This window comes from Cardiocondyla obscurior, linkage group LG24 (genome assembly GCF_019399895.1).
Source record: "Cardiocondyla obscurior isolate alpha-2009 linkage group LG24, Cobs3.1, whole genome shotgun sequence".
Taxonomy (NCBI): domain Eukaryota; kingdom Metazoa; phylum Arthropoda; class Insecta; order Hymenoptera; family Formicidae; genus Cardiocondyla; species Cardiocondyla obscurior.
Window position 1 is genome coordinate 2,439,222 of NC_091887.1, and position 11,915 is coordinate 2,451,136.

General features: G+C 36.8%; 1 protein-coding gene across 5 annotated transcripts; it reads right to left on the reverse strand.

Moving 5' to 3' along the window:
* Positions 1-2,198: 2,198 nt before the first annotated feature.
* Dop (microtubule-associated serine/threonine (MAST) protein kinase dop) lies at positions 2,199-11,755 on the reverse strand. 5 transcript variants are annotated; one of them, XM_070671929.1, is made up of 23 exons: positions 11,609-11,755; positions 11,190-11,464; positions 10,776-10,995; positions 10,577-10,656; positions 10,388-10,490; positions 9,988-10,069; positions 9,601-9,703; positions 9,299-9,522; positions 9,027-9,102; positions 8,711-8,941; positions 8,411-8,642; positions 8,000-8,334; positions 7,747-7,919; positions 7,355-7,425; positions 7,044-7,271; positions 6,703-6,930; positions 5,972-6,545; positions 5,602-5,786; positions 5,226-5,446; positions 4,594-4,926; positions 4,288-4,353; positions 3,480-3,969; positions 2,199-3,307 (listed from the first exon to the last, which is right to left on the reverse strand). In XM_070671929.1, the coding sequence occupies exons 3-23, from the start codon at positions 10,951-10,953 to the stop codon at positions 2,430-2,432; spliced, it is 5,091 nt and encodes a 1,696-aa protein (XP_070528030.1). In that variant the 5' UTR covers positions 10,954-10,995; positions 11,190-11,464; positions 11,609-11,755; the 3' UTR covers positions 2,199-2,429. The 5 variants fall into 5 exon arrangements, with proteins under 5 accessions (XP_070528030.1, XP_070528029.1, XP_070528031.1 ...); XM_070671928.1 differs by having other exon boundaries at positions 11,555-11,755; XM_070671930.1 differs by having other exon boundaries at positions 6,002-6,545; positions 11,190-11,755.
* Positions 11,756-11,915: the final 160 nt, after the last annotated feature.

The window sequence follows — 11,915 nt, forward strand, 5'->3', positions numbered from 1 at the left end:
CCGAGAGGACTAGGGTCATATATGTACGGATGCATTCGTTTACGCAGCAGTCGTCGCAGTAACTGTACTGATTCAGATATTGTCTTTCTTTCGTACATTAAAAAAAAAGAAAGATAAACTCTGAACTAGTACAGTAACTACGCTGACTGCTGCGTAAACGAATGCACGCCCTACGCGATGGTAAACAGTACAAGCATAACGCGTGCCTGCAATACCCTGCAATAATGTTCACTTTAAACATCCTTATCTAAATGGTTAATTTTTTTATCACGTGACAAATTATCATATCGCATTTTATTTACTAATGAGCAACATGGACATTTGGAATAAACTTTATCATTACAAGCAGTGTTTACGTGATGTGAGCGCTAACATTCGTTTAGTACTGGACGAGCTACGGAATAAAATAGCACTTTAACGATGTATGTATTTCAGATAAAATTCAGCAGACTTGAAACTCTGTGATGGAATTATTCTCAAAATATCAACTTATTTTATTGATAAATGAAATGTGTGATGCGGTTAATCGATGGTCAATAATCGTTAATAGAGCCCGTTAATATTTATCAATCTATTAATCGATCATTAACTTTAATTTATTGTTAATCATTAATTATACCTATCAAGAGAAAAAAAAAAAGAAAAAAAAAAAATATGCCAACAATCTAACGGATTCTAACGTTATTAATAATTTACTACTATTAATAATAAAATCTCCAATATACATAAATTCGTATTAATCAAATAATTTATAAAAGAAAAAAAGTTGACAATTTTATGAATGTTAGCGCACGTGATTATTATTCGTGAGATGAAAGAAAAAAAAGAAAATTAATTCTTAGCTAACTGGACACTACCGTGTTGGCAAAGCTACAAATATCAAACAGCCGTGTAACGAATTACATATCTATGACAGAGATAAAACTTGTTACCAGCAAAGATTCGAAGGATATTTTCCACCGGAATTTTTCCGCCGGTGTAACTACGAGCGAAGATTAATTTGCGTTTGATCCATTACAATAAAAACGTGTGCTGACATAAAAAATTTCAGTGATAACATTCTATCAACTAAAATGTATTGCAATTAATGTACAATATGTACAATAAATTAATAAACTAATACTAAAATTTCAATGCATCCGTAGTGCACATTTAAAGTCTAATTTCTCGTATCTCTGCTGTCGAATTTACAATTTATGCAAGATGGATTCCGCGATAACAAGTATTTGATTTTGTTCTTCTGTCAGAATTTACATTGCGTGTATAATTTTCGATCACTACGGGAAAAAATTTCGATTAAGCAATGACAGAATATTAGAGTTGCAATTGCATAGAATACCAATCGCATCTCTCTATTTCGTAACGATACAAGTACTCGTAGAAAAAAAAAAATTAAGAAACAAAACTGTTCTCCCTTTTTTTTGCCCCTCTTTTTAAATACCCAATAAATTATTAAATACTTAAATAATTTTAATCTTTTACGTATATATAATTTTATGTATGATATAAAAGGAAAATATTACACATTTTCTATACATTTAGTGCAATCTACTACAACGAAGAAAATGTAAATCATTCGAGTGAAAAAAAATGCAGTTTCTTAATTTTTTTTTTTTCTCTCTTTTCTTTTTTGTCAGAAATGTTATTGCAGTGTTATTTCATAGTTAGGCGTAACAGAATCATCTTGTATTTTATATAACCTATCGCAAACAAAATAGCATCGTATAGATTCTCTTTGCTTTTCTTTTCACTCATTCTTTAAAAATAAATATCCTATAAAACTATTTCGCGTACATGGGATATCGTATGCGAGCCGTACTATCAGATATCAGCGCGTGCACGTGCGCTAATATTATTTAGTTATAAACAAAAAATGAGATCGTATAAATACTGTAGCCGAAGCATTACCTCACTCGTCTCACTATTAGAACAACTTGAATATTTTGTGATTATTCACTTATTAATTTTAAGCTTTTGCATTTTCGACAATTAAACCAAAATCATCTATTTCTCGTCTGTGTAAATCTGTTTGAAAGTTATCTTGTATATGATAAAGACAATATTTTATGGAAATAGATTAAAATTTGTTTTCTCGGAAATATATATATGTATTGATCACTTTCAGGTATTCATTTGACGGAAGCCTATAAATTTTTGAATACAGAAGTTCCATAAAACTATATAAATTCAAAATCTGATTATTTTTTTTTTTTTTCCCCTCCATTCTCACTTTTTCTTTTCTTTTTGATTAGTCTCTCAATTCTCACGTTTGTCAGCATCCTACTTAACGATATTATTTGAACTCTGGAAGGAGAAACTTGTTCTTTATTTTATGTTTGATTAACACAAGTAATTCAACATTCATTGCATAAAGGAAACTGACGGCGCTTCGAGAGATTCTATTTGAAAAAGGCGAAATAAATTAGCTTTTAACTTTTTTTAGCTTTACTCGAACCTGCATTGCTTTCATGCGTGGCTGAATGAGCACTGTCCCCAGAATCGGATTTGTATTTTTTAGATGTCTTTTTAACCTCATGATGAGCTTCTACATTACTCTTGTTAGTGCTTTTCTGCTCAGCGATAAGCGCTTTGTGCAACAACGTCGACGCTGCGACGGACCTCTCACTTATCTGACAGTGCTTCTGACTCAGATTCTTTTGTGTATTCGAGACGCTAACTGGATGCTGCACGACCGCTTGCGAAGCATCAGCTTGAACGGCTGTATTTTCGTTCTCGTTGAATCGCAATAATTTACTGCCGCTACTTACCTGACGCTCGTCGCTTTGGGCTTTTTCCATGTTCTCTGGTTGATTGCTGCGCGTCGGCTGCTGCTTATCATTTTTCTCCGTATCAATCTCTTTTAACGACGAGTAATCGTCACTTTTGGTACCCGTTGGCGAGTCCTTCTCTTCGGCTATTCGCGGCAATTGCGTACTACCACAGGAATTCGATATACTTACGTTTCCTAAATTGATTGACATACCATGAGTCAGTTTGGAGTAATCTGCTTTCTGTTCATTTGGCACTTTTTTCTCGCATTTCGTATTCTCGTTGGCTTCCTTGAAACTATCGTTGGAATCGTCCGAGCAGGTATCGCTGCTGTTATGGGACGGCTGTGCAATGGTCACGCGTGGTGACACCTTGACTACAGTGTTCGCCAGCGGTGATATCGACGTCTTGTTCTCGGCCGAACGCGGGTGAAGCCTATCGGGGCTAAGCGCTCTTCGGAGCAACGGTGAACCTGGCTCCGCAGACTTCGGACGTCCGTATCCCTTCTTCTGGCTACTCGGCGTCGACAAACATGCCCCTAGGTGTCACAAAATCATTACAATATTACGTAATATTTGAATATATTACTAAGGTATCATTAACATACGTTGAAAATGTTATTACATATAAGAGAAACGAAAGGATAATCCGTACACGTAAATGCTGCAACAATCGAAGCGTTAAATGATATAATTGTATGGTTGCAATACCTGGGCTGTATGACTGCGTGGTATTTGAGCTACCGGGCTGATGGCCCGTGGGAAACGCTAACGGACTTGGGCTTCTCGTTGGGCTGGCTGGAATCGGCGACGGACTAGGTGTTCTAGCCAACGGCGACAGCGGTATATGGCCCACAGACTTTCTCCGATTCGGCGAATGGATGTTCTTTGCGGCCGTGTGCAGTTTGTGCTTGAGACCGTGAAGAGTGCTCGGGCGCTGATAGTGCGATTGATTCGAGATGCCAGATAAATTACCCGCGGATGTGTTCGAGCTCGGGGACGAAGAGTTCGGGCTCGAACAGGGGCTCGAGTTTCCGGTAGAATGATAAGAGTCTGTGCTGGCGCGATTCGTCGGCGGGGACGGGCTGCAGACCGATTTTGAGCACGCTGCGAAGTACGGCGACGTGTCTTGCGAACGGGTGAACGATTGAAACGACCGGCTAGGCGTGACCATCGAGGGCGAGCAAATTCCCGCTGCCATCTGTAAAATTTTTATACATTTATCAATAAAAAAGTACAAGCCTCTTCCGCCTGTGCAACATAACGTTATGTAAACTAAAATTAATTAAAGTATTAAATTCATGAATACAACTTTATCGTTAACAATTAACAATAGTTGTAAAATAAGTCACGAAGATTCTTTAATGGAATAATTGTTTGTGAAATGTGGAGTAGCGTTCGAAAGCCGTGTGATTGCATAAAAAAAAATATTATGTCATAAACAGAACGACACAGCGAACGAAAACAACATTGGTGGAGATCGACGGGAAAGATAAAGCGAATGTATAAGAAATCATACCATAAGTGGAGGTTTGCTGTCGCTGGACAAAATAGGTGCTGACAATGGACAACTGATAGTTAACGGCTGCAAAAGAAAATGCACTTAACATAATCAGTGTGTAATCGCGTTTACGCTGCGGTGCTTTGAAGATTCTTTGTTCCTTTTTTTTTTTGCAATAATGTGTAAAAAAAACAAGCGTAATTTTTCTGTGTAAACATCTCGCTGTGCAAAATTGACAAATCAATATTAAATACATCGTCAATAGCATAGTAAGTTAATGCGAAATACAAATCGTGTACGAGCACGATTTCCTTCCTAGCGTACCTGCTGCATCTCTACACTCGCCCGTTTCGAACTTATTCTCTTAAAAAGCGACGTTTTCCTCTTCTTATCCGAGTGATCTCGCTTTTGTTTCCGTTGCTTATGTAGCGTTCGTCGCGCAAGTTTACTTTGCGCAAGATCGCGCCTCCTACCACCCGTCTTGATGCTAGTATTTTCCAACGGTGTACTGCGTAACGTTACGTGGTCACCGCCACTTAACATCAGCTGCAAAACTTGCGTGTGATACAGGCCCTGTACTGCTTCACCATTTATGTGCGTTATTAAATCGCCAGGTCGCAAGCCAGCTTCGAATGCCGGGCTGGACTGCTCAACTTCCTGCAAAAGAAATAATTTATAAAATCAACAATTAAGTCACTTTCTGAAGTTCGTACGCTGAAAGGTAGATATGGAGTTAGCTGCAACGACGGCGGCTAGCGTACGTAACCGTTCGTCGAATCTCACAAAAATGCACGTGGCTGTCCTGCTTAGCGCCGGCTGCAGAGGACTGAGGGGAAACGCGCCTTACCACTATTTCCTTCCTCCATCCTCGGCGGCCGAGGGAGGTGATAAAAAAACTCGCAATCTATTTTTACCGTGTCTACATTTGATGCTTGATAACAATGAATTATACGTACCATTACTAAGTGATGCATAGTATAGAAATCGCTGTCACCATAGTAAACTCTTATGGTGTGTACAGTAAAGCCAAAGCCGCATGGCCCTCGACGGATTATAATGGGCGGTTTTAGACTAGTCACAAGAGGACTCAATTCACGACACGGGGAAGTGTCTCTTGAAGATGCGGTTGATGATCCGCCAGGCGATTCGATCGGTTGAACATTCAGTGGTGCGTCATCTAATGATACATATTTCAAACGAGAAATAATTAAAATTTAGATTATTAAATAGGAAAAATTACTAAAGTAAATATCATTAGTTTAAGCGTAATTTAATTTCTGTGCTAGAATGAGATAAAATTTTTCTCGATTGTATATTCTGAATAATACATACAGGAAAAGTCACTGGTCGGAATCACTAACGACAGTCCACTAGTCGAGGCAGATTTTATAACGGATCGAGATTTCTGGCGTCCAGAAGGTAATACAGGTACAGTGTTGATAGACTCGAAGGAATCGGTACTAGTGTTATGTTTGCTTTCATCCGCTGCATCTTTATTTGCCGCTGTAAGATCCAATCTAAGAACAGAACATAATACATTATGAAATTAAAAGTATAACAGTATTATTTAATTATAAATTAAAATTATTCAAACATCGAGAATGTGTAGGAGAGTTAAGTGCGTTCTAATTAAAAAAATATATTTAAAAAAAAAGAAAAAGAAAGGAAACTGTTGTTGCGAGGATGTGGATAAATGACTCACATGTGTTCATCATCAATGGATATACTGAACCTGGGCAGCTTATCGCGAGAATGCGTGTGTCGCTTTCTCTGGATCTGAGGACTAATGTCTTCGGATTCGGTTTGCGAAGAATCAGGTGTACTCAAATTAAGCGACGTTATTTCTGCTTGGCTAGTTTTAGCGGCCGGCAACTGCTGTTCTATGCCCGATGAGATTGTAGCTCCGGAAATCGATGACGATAATACGGTGTTGATCTTGTCAATTTTGTTTTGATTCTCAGCGCAGGAACTGTTTTTTACCGACGAGAAGGGCAGTCGATATTTTTCTGACGATTGTGTAGATTGTAAATCAGCTAGTTTGAATAGCGGCGATGCGGCCGATCCGAAAGATAATTGTGCGAAAGTGCCTTCAAGTTCGGTGTGAAACATTTGTTTCTTGGAAGTTTCCAATTCTGCGTCGGAGTTGAATTGAGGTGGACGCGTTTGCGAGATTTTGCGGGATTGAGGCGAATAAGAAGAAAACGATCCGAATAAGGGAGAGTCATCGGTGTCGTCTGTGTCATCGCCTAAATCATGATTATACCTATCCATACGAGCTAAAATAAAAAAATATATATTTCAATAATGACAGAAGAAATAAAAAATTAAACCATTATAATAATAATTTAGCATAGATTTTAAATATAAATATTAAATATAAATTATAAAGATTTTATTATAATTAATAATTATCACAATATTTTTGACACTCACTATCGAAGTAACTTGTATCCTCATCATCAACTAATTGTGGCACAAACTCGGCCTTCTGCCTAAGTAAGCTATTCCAGTTAACTCCATAGAAATATGGATGCTCTTTGACCTCGTGCGACCCACCAGTTCCCAATCGATCTCTAGGACTCTGTTGCAAAAGAACTGTTATAATGTCCTTTGCCTCAGACTGGACAGGCCAATCATTTTCATCTGGCCACTCGATATCATCTAAAGAATAAAATTAATATTCATTACTCATCATACACGTAATCGTAAGGGCATATTTTACAGTGCATTTCAGTTTGTATCAAATAGATTGTCAACGAATAAAGAAAAATCACCGTTTACTGTATGAGCAAATAATTCTTCGGGCGTCTCGCCAAAGAATGGAACACAGCCAATTAAAAATTCGTATAATATAATACCCATGGACCACCAGTCGACTGGTTTACCGTAACCCTGGCGTAATATAACTTCCGGAGCAATATACTCCGGTGTGCCAAATACTTGTTTGTCTGAGAATTGCCGTGTGTCTCGATCAATATATCCCTCATAAAGATTTGTTGCCACTTAAAATTAAATAAAATAAAATTAAATAAGTTATATATTTTGTAAAGTTTTTAAATCTTATTATACAATTTATCGAACTTACAAGACATTAAACCCATTTTACTCAGGCCGAAGTCAGTAAGCTTGATGTGTCCCAGGGCAGTGATAAGTAAACTATAAAAAAAAATTTTATTATTAATATTTTTATATATTAATTATTTCAACTCTTTGACTTGACTGTGGCGTATTCAAATAAAACTCTATTCGACACGGAAGAACATCGTTCTACACATTCGCGCATGTTGTACAAATTTCTTTTTAATCTCTTTTTTTTCCTTTCTTTAAATTAAAATTACGGACGTGACGGAAAGGTAAATATAATATTCTAATTTAGTACATCTTTCGAAAATGTTAATATACATGTAAAAACGTACATACGCCTTTAGTGATCAAAGAGTTAATGTATGTCTTTTTTTCTGTTTTGTGCAATCTTACTTATCAGGCTTCAAATCTCGATGTACAATGCCGTAACTATGTAAATATTCGACAGCCAAGACAGTTTCTGCAAAATAAAATCTTGCCATATCTGGTGGCAGTGGGCCTATATTCTTTAAAAGATTTGCGCAATCTCCTCCTTCTACATATTCCATTACTAAGCATAAATGTTTCTAAAAAAATTTTTATTCTAGTTAATAACGTAGTAAAGTATATTATATCGTAAAATCTACGAAATAAATATTATACATACCTTGGTTTCGAAACTACAGTACATAGAAACTACAAATGGATTATCTGTGAAGCTCATTATATCTCTTTCGGCAAACACTTGTTCTACTTGATTTCTCAACATTAAATTATTCTTATTGATTTTTTTCAGAGCAAATCTCTGCCTTGTGGTCTTTTCTTTAACCAAATATACAGCGCCGTACGCGCCATTACTAATGAGCTTCAATACTTCGTAATCACTTTCGCACGGAATACGTTGACTTTTGTCATCGTCTTTATTTGGACTCAATGTCACTTGTAAATTACTGTCACTGGAACTCGCCGAGTCTTCTAATTTATTTAAATCTTCTTGCAGTTCTACGACAAATTCAATATATAAGATTTATGCAGACAGAAAATGCGTTATATTATTTAGAAACGAATAAAAGCATACCTGATATAGGATCTCTATTTAAGGATAATTTTGTAATAATATATTGAGGAATATCGGCTTTTATTCCTGCATTGACTTTAGCTTGGCCTTCCGCTTGTTCAAGTAAATGATAAAATTCTTCAGGATCAAATTCCAAACACTCTAATAGACGAGCTGGGCGCGATATAACTAATAGTAACTTCTTTATCAGTCCTGTTAATCTCGTTGCCGCCTCTAAAGACTTATCTTTTGTCTGCAAAGAAATTGCAACAATCGTTATACATACAGCTCGATAAAAACAAATATAATTTATATGCATACCTCTATTAGTAGATGCTCCAGATTCTCACTCATCTCGTAAAAGTATCTCGTTGTAATTAATTTTTCTTGAGATTTTTGCAAGCAGTCTCTGGCCATTTCAATAACTTGATGATGTACAAAACGTAAAATTGGTAATGAATCTTGCGTCATATTAGCTACTACCTCATATTCATCTATCTCTTTGTTTTCATTAATAAAATTAGTCAGTCGTTCTTCCATCTGTTGCGTTGCCTGAAAATGTAAATGTTACTGCTTAAGTGATCGGTCATTAAAAAAAAAATAATTCTTGATAAAAAATAAAATTAGCCAGTAATACCTTCGGAAATCTTTCTTTATACAAAGTGTTCATCATAACAATTTCGCTATCAAGAACAGGTGATCGACTTGGACTGCTGCAATTTAAAATAATTAAAAAAGTATGCTAAAATTTAGTAATTTTTTTTTTTTTTTTTTTGTGAACGAGTATACGTGATCTATTAATTGTGATTTAACATTAATTAAAAATTTTTGGAAAAAAACCCACTAAAATCTTAATGAACAAAAATCTTAAAAAATTATATTCGTGATTACGTAATTTAAATAGTATACCTCAAACTTCGAGAACGTGGGCGATGTAATGGTGATCGATGGCCTTCTTCTTCAAGACTGAGAGACGCGCTCCCCGGAATATTAGATATGCTAGAACCTGGGAAACCGGGATGAGAGGAACATGGTGTCCCGGGTTTAGAGAAATGACAAGACAACATACGCAGTTCATCCTTGGTGGGAACATTTGGCAATTGATGTAAGCGTTCTTGGCTCGAATATTGTGACTAGCGGAATATAAATTAATAAATTATAATCGTGATTAGTATGGGGAGAAGGTACGCAATGCACATGACGTGATTTACCGAAACATTACTGGAACCAGGTGTTGTTCCATAGCCACTGGACGGCAAACTAGCCACTGACCATCTTCTGCCATCGCCAGTTCCTGTAGCACTTCCACCAATTCTTAAATATTGTAATATTATATTGTTTTAATAACCCCTTTTTAAAAATCTTGTAAATTAACAAATCGTAAAAAATTTATTATAGTTCGAAATATTAATGTTTTATCAAGCTCTTATTTTTTTTTATATAAACTTTACACAGTGCAGTTTTTTTCTTATTATTTTTTCTTTTCTATTCACATAACATAAAAAATACAAGGCTTACAATGACGTCACCTACTTGAGTAATTAGATTCAACTAATTTGAATATTCTAAGACAAATTGTATAAATATAAAATAGATACCTTTTAATTGGAGCAAAAGCAAAGTGTGGACTGGATGACATCCTAGGGCTCTCTAGGGGACTGCCTACAATCGGGACGAATGCTATATTGGGAAATAAGCAGTAGAAGAAATTAATCTACTAGATCGTTAAATAATTAAGTAAACAATTAAAAAGTTGTTCACTAAATGTAAGCAGAGTTTATACTAGAGTTTACACTTTTTTTTTTTAATGTATCAAGGATACTAAATGATAGGATGTGAAAATGTCGTAATGTTCCAAGTCTAATAAAATCAATGCATCGCGATTACATTTAACTATCGTTGAAAACATGCATTTTTCTTGTATATTCAGATTCGATAAAAAATATTTTATATTCTTAAAGATAAAAATGAGCTTAGAAAAATATAAAAATTATATACCTGACAAAGGTGAATGGCAACGTGGTAAAGTGGGTGATGTGGTCGCGATGAGAGATTTGCGATGGGCTGCTTTAGCAGCACGACGAGAAATATTAAAATCTCGCTAAAAAAAAAATGAATGCCACTGTCTAATATATGTAAATAAATTAACGTTAATGTTGTGAAATATTATAATTAAAGTGTACTAACCACGTGAACGGACAGAGAAGGTGCTGATTTTCCTATTGCAGAATTTCTCATACGAACTAAATTTGATAACTCACCGCTAACTAAAATGGTACAATTTTGATATAAGATGTAACACATGCCAGACAATTTAACGAGATAAATTACTTTTATAAATTTTGTTATTTATATACGATATAATATAAAAAATAAATTTATTAACCAGGTCGAACTGGAGCTTCCTTGCTTTCTAATTTTGGTGCTACTGTACGTTTGTGCGATTCCGTTTCCGTGTTACCAGCAGTTTCTTCACTTTCATTTTGATCAAATACAAGCACTCTAGCAGAGTTACCATGAGACCTTAGTCGCGGCCTGCTTGGTCTGTTTTTTGGTTGGTCCATGGTTATATCCTTCAGGGTTTTTATTTAGCGATAGTAAGGTAACTGAAAGTATATCTCTTTTATAATTTACTTTCCCTCTTTCTTCCTTTAAAAATCTATCGTTATTCAATAACGCAAAAAGTGTACAGTAAAAAGAAAAAAAGAATTGAAGAATGACATTTACAACAGACATTTAAAACAGACGAACTTGATGGAAAAATAATAGAGATAAGTGCAGTTCTATTTGTATAACTCACCTTTGAAGATGCTAAGCGAACAGAAAAAGTTTGATACAAAACATTCACGTACAGCCGCGCGTAACTTTCGATCCTCTGGCTCTCTTTCTTCCTCTCTTCTGTTCCTTTTCTCCCTCTCTTCTCCGTGCTCTTAACGCCCTCGGGAATCCCTGTGAGCTACGATGTCTGCAATTGCTCCGGAGCCCCGTAGCGGGCTTCCAAGGGACGTTGCGCGATGAATCACGCCGAGATGCATTGCAGGTGAAATTACGAAGACGCGCAGGCCACTCGACAACCTGAGGGAAGGCCCGCCGTGTGAAGATGCGCGGAAATAAAAGTGGTGACAGAGGGTATGGGAAAAGGGAAGGAGGGAAAGAGACGCGCACAATACTAGGTACACGCAATGGCAACGTCCACGATGGCCGATGGGACAGAATTACCGGCCGCCCGAGTCATCTTCTCCAGCGGTGACGACAGCCGTGGCAACCAGCCTCCCGAGAGTGCGAAAGAGCGATCTTTCCACGTGTTCCCGGGATTCTAGTCGCGCCAAGTCGCACTTACGCCCGCCCGTCGGTGCGCGAAAAAGGTTAATTATAGAACCCCCGAGAAGTGCCCGCGATTCCATCTGGTGGACCTCGCCAGAGGCGAGCGCGATCAACTTCACGCCGGGTGCTACCAGTAAGCACGCGCACGGACTGGTCGCGGACGACATCTGCGAAACTTCGTATCAGACATTCAGATGTTCGG

Bases quoted from the DNA above. Each gene is read 5' to 3' on its own strand.
- Dop (XM_070671929.1), bottom strand. From the start codon at position 10,953: ATGGACCAACCAAAAAACAGACCAAGCAGGCCGCGACTAAGGTCTCAT. The intron at 9,523-9,600 runs GTAAATCACGTC...ATATTCCGCTAG, and splicing joins CTGGTTCCAGTAATGTTTCG to TCACAATATTCGAGCCAAGA. The intron at 9,103-9,298 runs GTATACTATTTA...TTTAAATTGCAG, and splicing joins CCACGTTCTCGAAGTTTGAG to CAGTCCAAGTCGATCACCTG.